Below are 19,956 nucleotides of genomic sequence, written 5' to 3'. Positions count from 1 at the left end.
ACAGAGCCCAGGAGTAAGGCCATTTTTTGTCAAAGAGCAAAATGCAGCCCTTGTATTACAAGGACTTGTACGAACTCTCATGCAAGCAGAGTCTCCTCTGGAATTTTCATGACATTCCTTTCTGCAGGAGATTAGAATATCGTACAGAGCTGCAGTTCCACTATTCACCTCACAAACTCTGTGCCGTGATGTTTGCAGAGACCAGTCTTCCGAATGTCCCTTTAAGTCACAATTTCCCTTGGAGAATCTGATGGATGCTATAAACTCTGGCCCCCGAAAACACATGTGTGCAATGCACACAACCTACACACACATTTTGCACACAATTTTGTAGGGTTCACAGGCCCTCCTGAAGCTTGTTCATGGATCTCATTCCTTCATTTGACAAATATTTACTGATGTCCTACCAAGAGTCTGGCACTAACTGTGCTGGGTGCTGGCGATTCACCATAGGAGAGGAGAAACGCTGCCCTCCAGAGCTTACAGCTTAGAAGCTTGGGGTCCTCAGCTGGGGATGGTACTGCCCCCCACAGGCTGAAGATCGTACTGCCCTCCACAGGCTGAGAGTGGTACTGCCCTCCCCCAGGCTGAGAGTGGTACTGTGCCTTCCCCACAGGATGAAGGTGGTACTGGCCCCCCCACCAGCTTGATGGTTGTACTGCACCCACCCCCACCCCAGGCTGAGAACGCATTCTTGGTTGTCACAATGACTAGACTGCTGGAATTTGGTGGGCTGGACCAGGACTGCTCAATGACCTGCAGTATACAGGACAGAGAATTGCCCACCCCAAATGCCAAGAGCACCCCCCTGAGAAACACTGACATTACTGGAAACTGACAACCAGACCAGGATCACACTCTGCACCAGGATGGTGTGAGCGACACCAAGACAGACTTAGAATGACTGAGGAATCGGAAGTGAGAACCTGTAAGCACAGACGACGGGAACTGGCTTGCTCTGGATTTCAGAAGTTCTGAGTCTTCAAGTCTGAGGTTTTGGAGAAGCTCAGAGCCAGAGCAACAGCAGAAGGTCCAGGGTAAATCTGGGCCATGGGTCCAAGAATCCCAGGTGCCAGGGCCAGTTTGGTGTGAGGGGGCCTGCTGCACATGGGGGTGGACAGGGACATGAGAAGGCTACGCAGCCTCCTGCGCCAGGCAGCTCCGGCCTTCTGGTCAACCCGTCTGGCAGACCCAAGTCAGAGCTGATGGAGCTGAGAAGTCTCGAGGGAGGTGCTCTGTGACTCTGGGCTGCCCGCCCAACAAATTCCACCGCACACAAGTCCACCTACCAGCCTGCCTGGAGACAGGGGCATGGTCCAAACGGCCTCTCCAGGGCCCAGAACACAATGAAAAGCAAAGATTTTGTGCGGAGATTCGTCTCAGCATTGTGCACCAACGATGTTGGCTTGGAATCATCTTTTTAGCTACTGAACTGACCCACAGGGTGCTGTTTTAGAAATTCTTGCTGGTGATGCCAGACCAAGAGAACCATTTCAGACTTGAAATAGACACTTTGAACTCAAAAATATCCTTCCTTTGAAATTTTACTATTTAGAAAAACAAGAGGGTTTAAAAACTTCATTATTCAGAGTAGGGTAAATGGAAAAGACATTTCAAATAAAAGAGTTTTCTTTCGGGGTGGAGGGACGTGGTCCTTCTCTCCTTTGGGAAGCAAGATAAATAAAGTTTGCTGGCTCCCTTTCCTGGAGAAAAACGAGAAGACAGATTATGGCAAATAACTTTTCATGGACATGTCGGTGTGATGAAGGGATTCTTATAACTAATTATAATCCACTCACAGCTGAAATAATATTGCAAATGACTCCAGGCAGTTAAAAATGATCCCCAATTACAGCCCACGTAAAATTCCTAATCTCTATGCTGTCCCTTATAACTTGTAGAGTTAGACACATTTATAAAATGGAGAGATGCCCCTTTGAAAGGATTTGAGTCTGGGGCACTGGAGAAAAGTATGGGAAAATCTTACCCAAAACAGTCATCTCGTCCCCTCCACGAGACAATATTCATATGAACAGCATAATCTAAATAAATCGTTTTTTTACAAAAGTAATATGCTTATTGTAAACAGTTCAAAGGATACAGAAGTATTTAGGGTAAAAAATGAGCATCACCCCCTCCACACCCCCAACCAGTCTACTTCCTTTCTCACCAGGGACCATGATTTTAAAAATCAAACCAGCCCCCACAGCAAGCTGGCCACTGAGCAAAGCAAATAAACACGACTCGTTCCTGTTATGAAATGGGGCCAAAATATACTATAAGATGGTCAATAAATATTTATTAAGTTCCTGTGAAGTCCAAGAGACACAGAAATAAGCAAGATAGTGTCCTTGTCCTCAAGGAAACTCACAGCCCTGAGGGAGACTCGACTTGAAAATTAAATTTAAAAAGGCAAGCAATAAAGAATGGGCCTGTGAGCTGTGCCAATGGTGGAGACTGTAGGAACTCAGAAAAGTAGATGCTCTTTGTCCCGAGGAAGGAGGGGTCTGCCAGGAAGTCCTACTTGCACTGGGTTTCCATATGGCCAGGGCAGACGGGGCTGTTATGTGGGGGTGTGGGGACCAGTGTGCTGGGTAAACGCAGAAATGCTGGGGGAGACAAGGCGGGAAGTAGATCACAGAGGTCGTGATGCGGGAGGGACCAGGGGAGAGAGCTGGGTACCGGCCAGCAATATGGAAGCTTGGGCAATTGTTTTTCATCTTTAAGGGAAAGGATATACCAACGTCTCTGGGGACATTCAGCCCAAATCCTCTGGCTAAATGGCCCCAGGTCAGCAGGATACGTTAACTGGGTTCCTGGAGCTCCAGTCTACATTGATGGCTTCTCCAGGGTTGGCCTGACTGGAGGAAATGGGACCTCATGGCCCTGGTCTCTCCTGCCAGCTGAGCCCACCCCTTTCAATGCTCCTCTGGATTCTCCTGGGAAAATGAATCTAATTGGGCAGCCTCAACCTCCTGCGCACAGTGGCGCATGGGGGTGGTCTGGCACGTAGGAAAGGCAGGCAAGCCCACGATGGATGTGATGGAAAGAAGGTCCTCTGTCAAAGCACTGTGTCTCCCACACGTGGCTGGCGTCTGGCACCCCCATTCTCTAAGTTGTGAACTTGTGCATTGCTGCTGTGACTGCTGTGCTTAGAGTTGGGATTCGGTGATGAAGGAGGCGGGCTGGGTCCTTCGGGAGCCTCGGTCTACTGGAGCCTTAGGATCCCGTCCAGGCTCTGAGCCCTGCTGAATCGCAGGCACTCATAGAGGGCATGACTGTGAGTTACCAGTCCCTGAGACCTCAGGTTGCAAATCCCTAAAACTGGATTTTTATGGGGGTGTAGAGAAGCCCGGTGCACACAGAGGCCTACAGTGAGAGGTGGGGGAACACCCCCCGACTGCACCAAAGGCCCTCTGTGCCGATGTCCAGCTGAGCCCAGGCATCCCTCTCCAGCCTGTCCTGGGGACTCACCAGGCCCCATGAGGCTGGGTCCCTCTGGGGCTTCCACTCAGTTGCATTCAATCATAACCCAGGAGCTTAAAAGTGCCAAAGTGGCTTCTAGATAAGCTTAATTTTCTCCCAAAAGGAGAATTCAGTCTACATGGGCTGCCAGGCAGTTTAGTGACTGTTAAGAACTGGTGAGCATCAAATTACTCTCAGGGATAAGTCATCTTTTCATTTTGCATAAATAAGAATGTTAGTAATTTTTTTTTATTAAAGGCATGTCATTCATGGCTTTATAACCAACATTGGAATTCCTGGCATGGCGTCAAGTGCCCCATGGCATACATTTGTTAGCTCATTCTTGCCCCACCTACGTCTCCACCCTTGTTTTCCTTTCTTCCCAAGCTCCTGCTTCCGATGTGCACTATCTGCAGTATTTTAAGTAACCTTAGGAGCGGCCATAAATACATCTTTTGGGTACACAAGGCAGATTGGGATGTTAGAAGTACAAACACATTCTTACTGGAATATGAGGGAGGAGGCATCAGTCTTGACTAGAGGGGTCTTGGGAATATTTTTCAGGGGAAGAGGAATTTGAGTTGGACTTCAGCAGGCGAACGTCAGGGTGGGCGGGCAGTAGGGAGGGGTCCAAGCAGAGGGAACAAGGAAACTGAAGCACAGACCAGTGAAATCACTTGCCAAAGCCTCAGTTAGGAAATGGCAGAGGGAGGGTGACCCCAGAGCTCCGCTCTCAGCCTCTGTGCCTCTGGCCTTGCTGGGAAGCTGATGTGTTAGTTAGCTGGGGCTGCTGTCACAAAGCTCCAAGGCCTGGGCAGCTTGGACAACAGAACTTTACTGTCTCACAGTCTGGAGGCTAGAAGTCCAAGATCAAGGTGCCAGCAGGTCTGGTTTCTTCTGAGGCCTCTCTCCTTGGCTGGCAGACTGCCGTCTTCTCTGCGTCTTCACATGGCCTTTCCTCTGTATGCGATCACCCCTGCTGACCTTTTGTGCCCAAATCTCTTCTTCTTATTAAGGACACCAGTCAGATGAGATTACGGCCCACCCTAATGGCCTCATCTTAACTTAATGACCTTTTTAAAGGCCCTATCTCAAAATATAGTCATATTCTAAGGTACTGGGGGTCAAGGCTTCAACATATGAATTTGGGGGGGACAAAATTCAGCCCATAACAGGTGGGGACGTACAGCTGAGGAGGCTTTGAACACTGGAGCAAAGTGTCTGTATTTTGTCTTTGGTTGCAGAGCCAGGGAAGGTTCTGGCTGTATTTCAGGAGGATCACTATGGCAGCTGAAGGGAGGACGGATGAGGACTGTGGTCCTTGAGTTTGGCTGCATACCAGGATCACCTAAGGATTCTTATACAGCCCAGTGTCCCTGCTGTACCCCAGACCCATCAAATCTGATTGGCTGGGGTGTGACCTGGGCGTCCATAATTTGTAAAGCTTCCAGGTGGTTCCGACATATAGCCAAGAGTGAGGACCACTCCATCAGAAGGAAAATTGCCTGGAAATCAAGACACCTGGTGTGAAAGGGAGTGAGATTCAGAAACCCGATCTGTCCAGGCTGGTGTAGCACGAGAGCTGCCACAACGGCTGAACCAAATCCAGCCCAAGGCAAGTCACTCAAGCAAGTCACGGCCAAAGGGACGTGATGGCCATGACCACAGAATGCAGATCATCCAAGGCCATCGGTGGCCCAGAGCCCAGAGAACCTCTGACGCTCTGTTCCTGGAGGCCACACTGCCACCACCTGACCCCCTGACTCTAGGGCTAGAGCTTGAAAGGTCACTCTGTTCAATGCCTTTATTTTATGGAGGCGACAGTGGAGTCCAGAGACGTATGGTAACCTCTGCTATCAGGAATAAAACCTTTGCTCTAGATGTCTTGGGAAGTGGAGAATTACAAGGAAACCACCAGCTTTTCAAAGAGTGGGTCTGATGGCGGTCCATCCCCATTTCTCTCCCAGTACATTCCTACTAGACCTTGCTGGGAGGAAGGACACTCTTGTCCCTGGAGCCTGAGGCTGTCAGGGGCTGCTGGCAGCCAGGTGGGTCAAGGCAGCCGGGTTTCCTCTGAAAATGACCCTTGGCTGTCCTGTCCTGGGATGGCCCCAGCCCACAGGAAGGTCTGGAGGCCAGACCAGCTCTGGGCGGTCCAGAGGGGCAGGTGTACTTCTCATCCCAATGGAACTTTCTTCACAAGAGTCTAAGAATAGCCTGGTCCTCTGCAGTCTCTCCTAACTTGGCAAACTGGCCCCATTGGAGCCTGAGCCTGTGACACTTCCTGCTCATTTCCAGCAACTGCACAGATGCACTCAGGTCCCTGCTTTCACGGAACTTCCGTTCTAGTGGAGGGAGACAGAAAACCAAATACATACATAAATATATGGTATTTAGGGCGGTTATAAGAATGATGAATAACAATCCTTATAATTAATGAGCTCATTTCCTGTTCTAGGGCCTTCTCATGTGAATGTATTTTTAAACAATGGTTCAGCGTTCTAGACCACAGGCAGCGGGGAGAATGGACATTGTGATGTGTCCTTTCCCTCACAGCTTAGTTGGGGAGGAAAGAGTGAGCCCAAGGAACAAGAGGAGGGCAACAGGACTGCCCACCACGAATGCTTCCTGAGCAACCACCACGAGCGAGGCACCCTGGATGATATGCAAGTGTGCGAGGTAGACGCTGCCCTCTAGCTGATAATCTAATGGGGAGACTGGGCGTCATGTCATACGTAACCAACTATACAAGGGGAGGTGCCACAGCTATTGATTAGTCATGCTATTGTGTGGGTCTTGACGAGATATGGTCGTGCCCCCAAGGAGCTCACAGTCTAATTAGGGAGAAAAGAGTACACTTGTGTGCCGCATAATGACATTTTGGTCAACGAGGGACCGCAAATACAACAGTGGTCCCATAAGATTAGTACCATATAGCCTAGGTGTGCAGTAGGCTATACCATCTAGGTTTGTGTATGTACACTCTATGATGTTTGCACAATGACAAAACTGCCGAACAATGCATTTCTCAGAATGTGTGTCATCGTTAAGTGACGCGTGACTGTATCTGTGTGTTTATGCGTCAGTCTCTATCCACTCACGTTTATGTATGATAAATAACTAGGAGTTCAGCAAAGAGTTCAGTCATGGAGAGTCAATGGAGCTGGGCCAGGTGTCAAAGAAAGGAGTTGGGGTGAAGGTGGGCGGACAGAGGTGGGGAAGACATAGTGAGGGCATTCCAGCTGGGGCCCACCAGTGGCTTCAGCCTGATGCAAGAATCCTGGGGAGGTGGTGAGGAGACTGTGGTGAGAGAGGGAAGGTCTGGTTGGGTAAGACTCAACAGGGGCTGGATGATGGGGGTCTACGGACCTGAGCCCATGCACCACTTCCCACTGGAAGTGCAGACATGCAGAGCCCTGGGAGGAAGAAGAGGCTCTGGGAGGTTGGGTCACATGATCTCTAAGGTGAGGAGAGGCTTCAATTCCATGCTGTCTGCACACCCCTCACTTCCTTCCCGATGTGTGCCCAGGATGCTGCAGGGGGACCAGTGATTGAAGTGGACCTTTCCATCATGTGGTTGGGAAGTCAGAGAAGACAGTTTTCTAGGGGGCCAGTTGGAAACCCATTGGGGCAACAGAAGCCTGGACTTCGTTTAGGGTCATCATGGTGACTCAAAATGTGACAGAAAGAACTAGAAAGAAGGTTAGATCGGGATGCTGGAGACCAGCTCCGTAAGAGGCCCAACGGACTTCAGCTCTTCAAGCATCAGCATCCCCTCCTGCAAGCTAGAGAGACCCATGGCCCCTGCAACACGTTTGATGCTGGAAACCTGGATTGTTTTTAGATGACAGCAGCCACCCATTGGTGGTCCCATCAGCAACTCAGAAAAGAAGGCCCTGGTTGCGGAAGGCTTCCCTGAGGAAGTGATGGCTGAGCTGTGCTAAAAATGGAGCACAAATAGGTATAAATGAGGAAAGGGAAAGGGAGGGGGCTGCCAAATGGGCAGGAGAAGATGGGACTAGATCAGGCAGAGCCTTGCAGACCAACTACAAGATTTGGGTCTTTATCCCATGAGGACTAGGAATCCCCTGGGTGATTTAAGCAGAAGTAGTTGGCTTTTTAAAATAGCTCTCTGCCCAAGGTGTGGAGAAGAGGCTGGAAGACGGTGAGTGTAGAGCAGCGACCTGTTAGAAGATTAGTGCATCCTTACAGGAGGAGCAGGAGAAACTCATTCACCCTCAGGGCCTCTGCACTTGCTGTTCCTTGGACTTAGAATGCTGGTCCCCTTGATCTTTGCACACTGACTTCTCTGCAGTCAAATCTCCACTTCCATGTCACGTCTCCAGGAGGCCTTCGGGGGCCATCCCATCTGCTAAAGCCCGGCCTTCAGTCACGCTGCCCCATTTCATCCATCACTAGTTGAAATGATTTTGCTTATTTGCCTGCTGACTGTCTGCTCCAGCTCCTACAACCTCACCTTCCGCTGAGCACAGCCCCATCACCTGGTTCCATATTCCTCAGCTGTGACTCTCAGGGAGCAGCAGGAGACTTGCTGGGGAAACACGAGCAGGCTGGGCCTCGACACAGCAAGGGATGGGAGAGGGGGTAAGGGGAGGGAGCGGGGGAGGGAGAGGACGTGCAGATGTACTTCTGCCCCTTGAGAGCAGAGTGGGGCGAGGGTTCCTACTGGAGATCACACCAGTGGAGGGCTGTTACTGAGGATTCAGATGTGTGGGGCCTTCCCACGGGGACCTCAGAACTCCAGGGTAACGCCCCAGGGAGGACAGGGGCATGCTGGCTTCGCTCCTCTGCCTGGGGAAGATTGTTGGGCTCGCGCTCTGCTGGAGGCCCAGCAAACAGCGCAGAGGCATCCGAGGCCCAGAGCTCTGCATCCTGACAGGCATCTCGGGATGTGGGCAGTGGGGCAGGAGAGAACTGACCTCCCGGTCTCTAAGCGTGCTGGGGGTGGCTGCTCTGGAGACAGCGCTTTGGGGAAGCACCCCCTAGGGACACATGGCCCTTATCTAAGCTGCATGGTTGCTTTAAAAACAAATGAGCTGCTGGCAGTGTTTGGGGGCTGAACGTTCCAGTCTTTACTGGCAGGAGAACACAAGGCCACAGAATGCAGAGATGAGAAATAAAGGACCCAGTGACTCAATGCATCTGTGACAGGTTTATTGTGGAGCACTGCATGGGCCTGCCAACACAGACGTGACATTTAAAAGCCTTGCACATTCCATTTGCTCTGTTGGCCTCCCCACCGTCAGCCGTGTGAAACACGGGGCAGCTTCTCCCCATCCGCCAAGAGTCTGCTGATGAGGCTGTGGCCACAAGTCCAGAGTATCACTGCATGTTTAGGGACCACAGGGAGGTGTTTGAAAATGCTGCTTGCTTTGACACAGGTGGACCTCCTGCTAATGGAGAAAAGGGGGCCCTGATTTGTGCACAAATGAATGAGATGTCTGAAAGTTTTAAGGGAAGCTGTCCAATCTTTTCTCTCTGAAACTCCCAGCCTGCAAAAGCATGTTTTCTGAAAACTCTTACAATGCACACAACCCAACGTGCTGAGTTTAAAGCAAGCAAGCATGACGCCAGTTAAATGGATTCCGTGATGCTCACTGACCAGGCACAAATGCCTTTTCTCTCCAGCAACAACGATAACAAGGCTAAAATCTATCGGAGGCTTACTATCTGCTAGTTCTTATTATTATCTCTCCATATGTAAATGAGGAAACTGAAGCCCAAAGAGATTAAGTAACTTGTCCACTATCACACTCGTAAGTGGCAGGGCTGGGATTTGAACCCTTGCTCTGAACCGCCATCTTGTATCACTTCCTAGCCTCTGCAAGAGCCCAGGATATGGTTTAGATGATCTCCTCCGCTCCCACCTATTATCTGCTAATAGGAAAAGAAAATGTTCCAAAATTTTAAGAGAAACGGAGTCAAATACTACGCTGAACTTGTAGATTAGCTGTGTTATTATATATGGCATGATGTTTTTCTGGCAGAGGCCAGGAATGAAAATTGAGAAGCTACAGCAAGACATGTTCTTAGGCTGGCACAGAGCAGGGGCATCTCTGGCAAGCCTGTGTCTTTGGAAGATCTGCCCGCAGTCGAGTGAGAAGGGATAAAGGTTGAGGAGGCTAGCTGCGTCTTGAGCTTGTGTGTTGAGAAGGTGCAGCAACGTGATGGAATCCTCACCACCAGCTCCAAACTCCCCGGCAACCCCAGCGGTGAGAGGACCACACGAGGGAAGAGGAACCTGGTCTCCATCTTTCCACAGCTGCAGTCACTGATTATGTGGAGGTGGGCAACTCTGAGGCCCTGGCATAGATAGGGCTGTTCTCAAACAGTAGGACATGAAAGAGGACCAGGGTGGGAGTCTGGGAGCTGCCTTCGAGAACGTCACTGTAGCTCCCAGACCCTCAGCTGAGAGGGTCAAGTGCAAGGCTGGTGTCCAGTTCTCCAAGATCTCAACTTCACTGACTAATCCTCAGGGAGCATCTCCGCACATCCCCTCCCCCACCGTTGACCTTTCCGCCTTTCCTGGTGGGGCCTGGAATGCACCCAAGTGGATCACTGTGTGTGACTGCGTGTGACAGGGACGTGGAGGGGAAAGGACAGTATGGGATATGTAAGGGGAATCAGTTGTTCAGCACTCTGAGTGACACAGCTTCCTTGATGAAAAAAGGCAGATCAAAAGGACCTTTCCCGCTCCTGGGTCAGTTAGGAGAAACTACATCAAGAGGAGGATCTGTTCAACTTAAAAAAAAAATGATGGGTTGAGTCAAAGGAAGGGACATTTCCTCTTTTGAGGCTTGCAACATCACCCTCACACTATGTGCCAAGCAGATGGGGAAAAAGCAGCTGTCAGCCTCTGCCAGAATCTTCTATAGAGTGCTATTTATCTGCTTGCTGGCTATACCGTGACCTCACCATTCAACCTAGTTACCAAGCTACAGACCAGGCATTTAAGTCACCTGTTAATCACTGTCTCTCTGCCTGGCTCTCTCACATACACACCCAGCCTGCTGACAACATAAAACAATAACATGACAGCTTCTAAGAGGTAGTATGCATAACAAGAAGTTGCACTGACACACAACAATTTTATAGCTGATTCTCATTTTTTACAAACAAAACCTTAAATTTTTATGACTGGAGTTATATCATTTAAAAATGCCTGGGGGGGGGCCGGCCCCGTGGCTTAGCGGTTAAGTGCGCGCGCTCCGCTGCTGGCGGCCCAGGTTCGGATCCCGGGCGCGCACCGACGCACCGCTTCTCTGGCCATGCTGAGGCCGCGTCCCACATACAGCAACTAGAAGGATGTGCAACTATGACATACAACTATCTACTGGGGCTTTGGGGGGAAAATAAATAAATAAATAAATAGAAGTAAAAAAATAAATAAATAAAATAAAATAAAATAAAAATGCCTGGGGAATTTTCAATTTAAAACTAGACCCTTCCTGAGAGGCAATTGAAACCTCTGATATGGAAAAATGACACCAGGAAACGTTCCAGAAGTCTGGTTTTTATGTGTGAAGTTCTCTTAAAGAAATGCCCAAGAGAACTCTGGCTGAAGTGAAATATCCACATAAAGCTATCGTGGTCTTAGATCTTACTATGTTTCCCTATCCTACCAGATCCAAAATATCAGACATTTTGAAGAAGGGGCTATTTTTCCATGCATCTTTGGGACCTCTGGCATTCCATGTAGTTTCCATAAACATTCTCTTGGGTATTTTTGGAACCAAAAAGAATGAATAGGATTAACTTATAATTTTGCTAGAAGAAAAATTGAATAATCACTTTCTCTCAGAGATGATTTTCAATGTGCCAGGAAGCAGGACTGACTGTGATGTGTTAGGCCCGTTCCCCAACTGAGACATAGGTGGGTGCTTCCCCCGTGCTGGAAGGGAGACGTGGCCCAGACGAAGGAGGTGATGCCCTGACATTCCCGGTCTTTGGCCTCCTTCACAGACCAAGCGAGCAAGAGACTCCAGGAGCAGCCCCTTCCCAGGATACTGTTGCTTTTGGGAAGCTGACATCTAAGGGAAAGGGACCTGCTGAGACATCTTGGTTTCGTCTCCGAGGGGGAGGCAGTGTGTACCAAGAACTGGAAATCCGGTACTTTCTTCTCTTTCATTAATCATTCAATCCACTCATTCATCTGAGCACCTAACCTATGATGTGCCAGGTGATCATACACTGTATTAGGTTGAATTACTTGAAATTGCAGTTTTATAGGTAAGAAACAGGAATATTGGCAATTTCATATGGTTAAACCTACTACTTCAAGGGTTTCCCTAAGCTAGTGTTACTAGGTTTTTCTTCTGATGGTATCAAAGAAAGTGTAGACATCCCAGTCACGATTTGCTATGGGAGTCTGGGTATGCCTGGTTCCCTTCCAGAAAGAGGGTGGGTACCATTCTCCAACGTACACATAACGGTGTAATATTTGGTGACTTTACAGAGGAATGAACCCTTGCTTTATATTGGCTTCTCCCAGACACCCCTCTACGCAGAAGCAGTCTGGGGCTTGGGCCACACGGCCCTCACTCCTTTCCTTCAGTCCTCTAGGTGCTGCTCTGCAGTGTAGAGAGGCAGCAGCCTTAGAAAAGCAACTCAAAACAGCAAAATGAAGGCAATCTCATTTGCGTTTTTCTCGTCCATATGCCACTGGAGCAAGTGTACCCAAAATTCAGTTGCAAAGATATCCTCACAGACAAATCAACACCAATTATGAAATTAAATGATTTAATGATTAGTTAATTTTGTTTAACAAATACCACCCCCCCCCCCCAAAAAAATCTGTCATCTTACACTCTGGGCCAAAGGAGATACCTAGTGTCCCTTCACTAATTTAATTAGGAGTAAGATGCTTTCTCTCCCTTTTATTCAACTTTTTCTTAACCAGACTCTTTGATAACATGACTAACGTAGTGTAACCTAGTACCAAATTGCAGAGAGTATGAAGAATAATCAAGAAGAATAAGATCAAGTATAAAATATAAAACCAAGGTTCTGGGACACTTTTTATGCTGCAGATATATGGTATGCGCTTACTAAATGATTAAGTTTACTCAACAGTAGTTACCAGAACAATCTCAGTAGCTACCAACAGGGCAACCTTTTTGGCCATGAGCAACCAAGTGAACATTAACCACAGTGGCCAGTGAGGGGAGACCAGGGTTTCTCAACCTTGGTACTGGTGACATCTGGGGCCAATCATTCTTTGTTGTGGGAGACTGTCCTGTGCATTGTAGGATGTTTAGCAGCGTCCCAGCATCTACCCACTAGATGCCAGGAGCCTTCCCTCTGGTTGAGAAGCACTGGGTCAGATACTCCACAATCAAATGCAAACTGAATGATTTGTGAGGGGAAAGAGCAGTTTCCTGGAGGAACAGCCTGTGTCAGCTTCACAAACCAGAAGAAAGCCTAGAGGAATGGTCTAAAGAGAGGGTATTACAGAGAGAAACAGTTTTATAGAGTATTATAGAGGATTACCCACCTTGACAATTGTCTCCCTTCTAGCCAAACTCAAGGCTGGAGAAGATACATTGGCTTATACAGGTGAAGGGGTCCTGGGCAAGAGACGGGACTTGCTGCCTCGGTTGTTGCTCCACAAGGGGGTGGGGGGACAGTGACAGAGATCTCTCCGCCCACCTCTAGACCTTTGCATGACATCTTTGCCTAGAATAGCCACTTCTCTTCCCAGCTTCATCTGGCTCCTACTTATCCTTCAGGTCTCAGCTTAAATAGCACTACCTCTTGGAAGGGTTCTGTGACCCCCTCCCTGCAGCTGCCCTCCCCTGCCCCATCTGCTCTGATGTCCTGCTCAGTGTTGCCCGGCATCCACACTTCCCCTAGCACAGAACTTATCACCTGATTGCACACACACCACTTATATGTACATGGACTGCAGTAGTTTGGATTTCTGCTCATTCCTCCCATTAGAACTTGAACTCCATGAGGATGGGGACCCTGTTTTTACCAACTCAACAGCACACGCTCCCCAGAACCCAAAGGGGCGTCCACACCCGGTGGATCTCTCTAAAATATCTGCTGAATTGACAAAGGAAATCACTTTTCCACTGAATGGCAGAGGAGGACCAACAAGCGAAGTTCATGAACAGAATCAAACATGTGGTCATCGCGGCAAACAGTTTCATCAATGTGTACTCTGGTTTATTTCTGCAAAGGCAGCGAGCCTGGAGTGTGCGAGGCAGAAACGGATGGTGAACAACAGCGTAGAAGAGTGACAGTTTCCATCTTTACCCACATATCTTTTGGATCTTCAACAGACCCTTATTATGATCCATCTTTTGGACAAATGTTTTGTACCCTGAGTCAAGTCACACACCTGTTACTGTATCAATGGCATATTCCAACGGCCGGATGAGACAGTTAACTGCTAAGCTGGGTGGCAGTTCTATTCTTCAAAACCAGTATTATAAGGGACAACTGTTTACATGTTGATCAGGAAGGGGTGGGTAGCAAGGTAAGAGGGAGGGCCGTTCAGAGAACACTCGGAGGATCTCATGTCTGTATGTCAAAGAGCACACATCATAATGGACACGTGGGCAGCAGGCCACATCTAGTCTGTTCGCCTCCCCATCACCACTGCCAGGCTCCAACATCAAGAACACAGAGACATTTCCGTCTAACTTTTATATGAAGAATTTAATTATCTATACACATAACTAATTCAAAAGGTTGTATTACAGTTGTTAAAGCCGCAGGTTTATATATTTATATATTTTACATTCATATCCATGAAAATACTGCAGCGCAAGGGAACGAGGAGGAGCGGTCCTTGTTCTCGGCGCCACGTGAGTGGAGAAGGACCTCGACACAACCGCCAGCACAGAACCTCCGCAGGGAGAGGCGGCAACACAGAAGGTAACTACAGGTTAAAAGGCATTAGTAGGACTGGTAGGTTGTGCTCGAGGCTTCCCTCACCCTGTCTTCTGTGCTGTCAGCAACAGGCATTTTTATTGAGAGCTTCCAACTAGCATTTAAAAGACAAACATGGCTTCAGCTACAACATCTAACACGTAAACGGACCACGAGCTCCATTTCATATTAATCTGTAGAAATTCCACAGTCTCGTTAAAAAATGTAAACATTGGAAATTAATTGCAGGGAGACTTCTATACATTCTTTCTTGTCAAGAAAATTACTTGTTCAAAATAGGTCATTCCATAAAAAGCAACTGGAATAAAACTTCATGTCACAGAGACTAAGCAGAGATGGTAGAGACTGTTGATCAGAACCACCTCAACGGTGTTGACTATTGATGTGTGGTACGAACACACGCAAAATTAAAAACCCAGAACAGAAAACACCAACTCAACTAGATAAATCTGAGACCGAGCAAAAACACAGGTGCTTTCGCATGTGGCTATAGGGTCACTGTGCAAAATAAAATTAACGCAATATGATTAGAGCATCGTACAAGATAATAGCTTTTGCCGTGGAGAAAACGAATTTCTTATGTACAGGATGTATTATTACATGCTCAACAGGTACATCTGATACACACACAAGCACAAAACACCTTCTCTTTAATTGGGCTCATTCTACACGTCTTTAAAACAGATATACTGAACACCTCTGTACTTCTATGGTAGGGGAAACACCCAAACTACACAATTTAGTTGGTAACACTGGACAAAATGAAAAAATACATCAAGTCTCAGATTTATGGACATTTGGAACATTTTTTAATAGCACATGCAGCATTCTTTGATAGTGGGTCTTTTTGCAAAACCAAAATAGCAAAGAAGTTATTTTTTTTATTAAAAGGCTAAAATATATATTTTAAAATAATTTTAAAACTACTGAAAGCACCTGTGCCAAGGTGGGGGAAAGTCAATTTGTCACTAGGAAAGCCACAAAAGGACCCACTACCCTGTGTATTTTTGTAACTTTTGCTTCTATCTCTGTAAGTAATAACTCGACATTGCCATGACATGCAACTAAGATAAAATGAGGTAAACTGCTCTGCAGTGAGTTCTTCTACTCAGAAGGCAGTAGGTGATCATGCTGGAAGTCACATGATCAAGGCTGCATCTCCCATCATCCCTCTGGGCAGTGATATGGGATAGTGGGTCTCTTTGAGGACTTTCAAGCCTGAGGGGGGGATGGACAACATATGATTCCTAGAAAAAGGAGGAAAACAACACATAAGCAAAACAAAACAATGAGCAAAATTCAAGCTAGGAAAATGAGTCAGGCATGTAAACAGCATGGTGCCAAAATGATTAAAAAAAAAAAAAGAAGAGGAAGGGGGAGGGGAGGGAGGGGACATGCTACAGAAGGAATGAAAAGAAAAAAACAAAAAACAAAAAAAAACCCCACGAGATAAAGTCTTGCATTACAGAAGGTCTTCAAAGAGACTGTTGCGAATGCAGCAATGGTCCAGCTTTCCACTCTGCAAACAAAGCTCAGCAGAGTCAGAGCAATGCCGCACGCTGACCGCGAGATACCAGAGAGGAGAGGCAACGAAGCCGCCAGGGCACTTACATTGCTGGCTTGGGTCCATGTCCGTGGTCAGCTTCACGTAATTAGATGGGAAGAGCCCCACTTGTCCGTTGACTTCTCCTTTCCACCAGTCAGGGTCCTCCTTGTTGAGGACGTTGATGATCTGGCCCTTGTTGAAGGCCAGTTCGTCGTCGTTCTGGGCGGTGTAATCGTACATCCCGATCACCTGGCACACTGTGGGAGACAGGGCCGGGTGAGCCGCCGCACAGGGGGCAACTGGGGGTCATTAGATACTCTCACGTGGGGTCGGCCCGGTGGCGCAGCGGTTAAGTGCGCTCGCTCCACTTCGGTGGCCCGGGGATCGCAGGTTCGGATCCTGGGCGCACACCGACGCACCGCTTATCAAGCCATGTTGCGGCGGCGTCCCATATAAAGTAGAGAAAGACGGGCACGGACGTTAGCCCAGGGCCAGTCTTCCTCAGCAAAAAGAGGAGGATTCGCAACAGACGTTAGCTCAGGGCTGATCTTCCTCACACACACACAAAAAGATACTCTCATGTGTTACGTTTGTCCCTTCCAAAGAGGGCAAAATGAAGCGGAGGTGCTCTGATGGGCTTTGTGCAGTGTGGGCAACAGAGGAAGATGAAGGATTAAAAACCAAGACAACAGCAAAAATTCTAAGTCTTTGGTTTTTATAACGTCGTCTTCTTTTTCATGTTTACTTTGTCAGCAGAAAATTTACAATGATAATTGAAGGCTTCCATGGAATCATTTCTATTTGAGTGCAGGGGAACTCCTTCAAAATGCTGACTCCAAAAGATCGGCCCAACTGCACAGGACAGCTGTGTATCATGGGGACTTGACTATAGTTGTTTTTTTTTTTTTAAGGTGGAAGGTAATTATCATCTGACCTCAAAAACTCCAAATCTGAGCAAAAATCAAAATCAGTTTTTTATACCGCTGTTTCTTTGCATCTCAAGGTTTTGTCTCAAAGAAAGAAATTTCCACATTCAATTTTTTCCCCAATTTCCAAATCTCCAAAATGCAAAATTTTCCAATTCAATTATTCTTTTCTCATTTTCCCCCAAACCTATAGGGTTAAACTGTTTTCATTCTGTGGCATTTTTACATGTCAGATAAGTCTGCGTAGTTAGGATGTACCCCCAATTAATCTTTCTTAATCAACCTATAAATAGGTTTAGGTTTTTCAAATTCTCCAGGTAATTCAACCACTTCAGCAAATTATTTCTGTGGGTTTCAACCAACCTGATGAAGGGGACACTGCCAGCCCTCCTTAAAAGAGAGGAGATCCAGCTGGCACCACACCCCTCTGCCCACACGAGGCCACGGCTCAAGCAAAGAGGCCCAGCTGGGGTCGGGAATCAGCCAGAGTTTGCCAATCCTTTCATTTCCTGCAAAGGCTGCCAAGTTCTAATGTTATTTCACTGGGGATGTATAGCATAGACATTTAACCACAAGCTACCGGAATGAAAATTCTGCATTTTCCACAAATGCCACCCAAGAACTAGTGGCTTAAAGACCTAAAGCAATACTCTGCTCCCCTAACCTCGCCCATCGCAAAGATTACTGAAGCATCTAATTTGGTCTCTTCAGTCAGAAAATAGCCAACCGGCTCAGCTGCAGGCCCTCTGTTCTTTTTTTGTCCTTTGGGAGAGTGCGTGCAACATCCTGCCCATTAAGCGAAGCCCCTCTGTTCGCAGGAAATGTCACAGGGGAGTTATTTTAGTCTTCAGTGAGCAGCACGTTACAACCCACAGACCCCGTGGCCTCCAGCTCAATCTCCTGACCTATTTAGACCCCAGCCACTTATTTTTAGGAGTCCCTTTTTGTCCCCTCACCCTCTAGCCCAAATCCCCACTTAAATAGCTGGAAGGAAATCAAGAGAAAAATCTGGCTTTAAGGCCACAGCATTCATAACTCCTTTAGGAAAAGAGTTCCAACAAGGGCTCTGTTGTGCCCAGCACAGCAAAGCCGCTGAGATATTTGGTCCTTTTGAGAAACATATTCCATATCACATGAGCTGGGTGTCAGCCTCAGCAAGCATGAGAGGTGCTCACGGCAGATGTGAAAGGCAATCTCAGATACGTCAGGAGAAAACTGGGTAGAAAGACCCGCACGCCACACAAACCATTTTCCACGTAGAGACTGTACACTGCTCACCTGCGGAGACTGCCGTCGGCTTCGCTGGCTCAGTCGGAGTGATTTTGCTTGTCCCAGGGCTTAAAAGCTTTACATAATTAGCAGGGAACCAGCCTATCTGCCGCTTTTTCCCACGTGCCTAACAAAAGAAAAAATTACATCAAAATGTTTAAATGGTTCATGTTCTTTCATGATACAGTTTGCTTTGTAACAGAGCTAAAGTTTACATATAACTGAAAAGCAAATGGCATTAACAGTAAAATCAATGGATTACTATATTACAAAATGAAAATATTGTAGCTGAAATTCAAATTGTGGCAGTCACTGGTCAGCAAAGCCTGAAATGTTTTTGCATGGGCTGATGGAATGGACCACAATTCAGGGTACAATGCAGTGTGTATAGGATAGAAAACTCTGCTCATGGGACGTTAGCTCTCAGCTGTTAATTTCAGGTAATGCAGAGATTATGGTTAATGCTGATATTATATATGGATTTTAGGAATAATAATAATTAATAATAATAATAATAGCAGTCAACACTTACTGGGTGCTTTTTATGAGCCAGGCCTGTGCTAAGCACCTTATCTGCATGACAATTCCAGAAGGATGATACTATTACTATTCCCGTTTCCCAGATAAAAAAAGTGAGGCTCTGGGCCAGCCAGGCAGCACAGCAGTTAAATTCACACACTCCGCTTCAGCGGCCTGGGGTTCGTGGGTTTGGATCCCAGGCACAGACTGACACACCGCTTATCAAGCTATGCTGTGGCAGCGTCCCAAATAAAGCGGAGGACAACGGGCATGGATGTTAGCCCAGGGCCAATCTTCCTCAGCAAAAAGAAGATTGGCAACAGATGTTAGCTCAGGGCTAATCTTCCTCAAAAAAAAAAAAAAAAGAGAGAGAGGCTCAGAAAAGTGAAAATCCCAAAGTTACAGGCTAGTTAATGACAAGCCAAGATTCATACTCACGTCTGCGCCCTTTCTGTGGATAATAGACAACCGTAGACATAAGGCAATGTACACACAATAGATATAGAACACAAGGAGTCTAGACTTGACATTGTTTTCAAAGGCCACCAGGCCTACGTGATGACCACAGCCACACTCTTCACTGCCATTTGTTTCTCCTTGACTTGAATCTAATTCAACACAAGATCCATTCACGTAGAGTTCGCACACAGGTGTTGTTGGAAAGGGATAGTACAGGATATGGAGGAACTTATAACAAAGATGGTGAGCGGAGACTCGCAATCAGGACACAATTGTATGAGATGGAAAAGACTCTAGTTAGGGTTCATGAGAAGTCATAACTACGCTTCTGCATACCAGCAGGAACAGAGAACTCAACACAATTTACACATGTGTACGTGCATACACATGTGCGCACATGCCCTCTCACACACACACACACACACACGATATCTCTAGAAGCAAGGCTCTCATAAAGACAGTTCCCTTTGGGGACAGGGGTGGAAGGGAGACATTTGAATCCCCTTTTGTAACTTTTGAATTTTAAACTATGTGAACGTATTACCTATGCCAAAAATAAGGAAATAAAATTAAGAGAAAAGGAATCTTTTGCCATCTTTCCTCTGCCTTCCCGCCTGGCAATTTGTCAAGAAGGATACTTCTGGCTTACTTTTAGAACGCAGATCAAATTTCACTTTCCCTGTGGTCTGACAGACTTCATGCCCTTGGCTCAAGGACCAATGCTTTTATTTTTGCAGTGAATCTGCTGATGATCGACGCCACTCATGTACAAGTCCCCACATGCGTATCTATCTAGCATCCTGCCATAAGGCTCAAGTGACTCCACTATTTCCCCCACCCCTGCTGTTTCAC

At 47.3% G+C, this 19,956-nt stretch overlaps 1 protein-coding gene across 3 annotated transcripts in view; it reads right to left on the bottom strand.

Annotated features, from left to right (window-relative positions):
• The window catches only part of ITSN1 (intersectin 1), a 207,857-nt gene that overhangs the window by 26,919 nt on the left and 160,982 nt on the right, over positions 1–19,956 (bottom strand). For 2 of the 3 annotated variants that reach the window (XM_058523047.1, XM_058523048.1), the window contains 3 exons: positions 18,136–18,253; positions 15,997–16,188; positions 14,131–15,632 (listed from right to left, as the gene is read on the bottom strand). In XM_058523047.1, coding sequence (XP_058379030.1) covers positions 15,631–15,632; positions 15,997–16,188; positions 18,136–18,253 — 312 coding nt within the window. In that variant the 3' untranslated portion in view covers positions 14,131–15,630. Of the gene's footprint in view, positions 1–14,130; positions 15,633–15,996; positions 16,189–18,135; positions 18,254–19,956 lie in introns of those variants that run through there. The other variant, XM_058523049.1, reaches the window with a different exon arrangement.

Source organism: Diceros bicornis, chromosome 27, assembly GCF_020826845.1.
Source record: "Diceros bicornis minor isolate mBicDic1 chromosome 27, mDicBic1.mat.cur, whole genome shotgun sequence".
NCBI lineage: Eukaryota > Metazoa > Chordata > Mammalia > Perissodactyla > Rhinocerotidae > Diceros > Diceros bicornis.
Note: the sequence above shows the minus strand (reverse complement) of the source record. Positions and strands in the feature narration are given on the sequence as shown.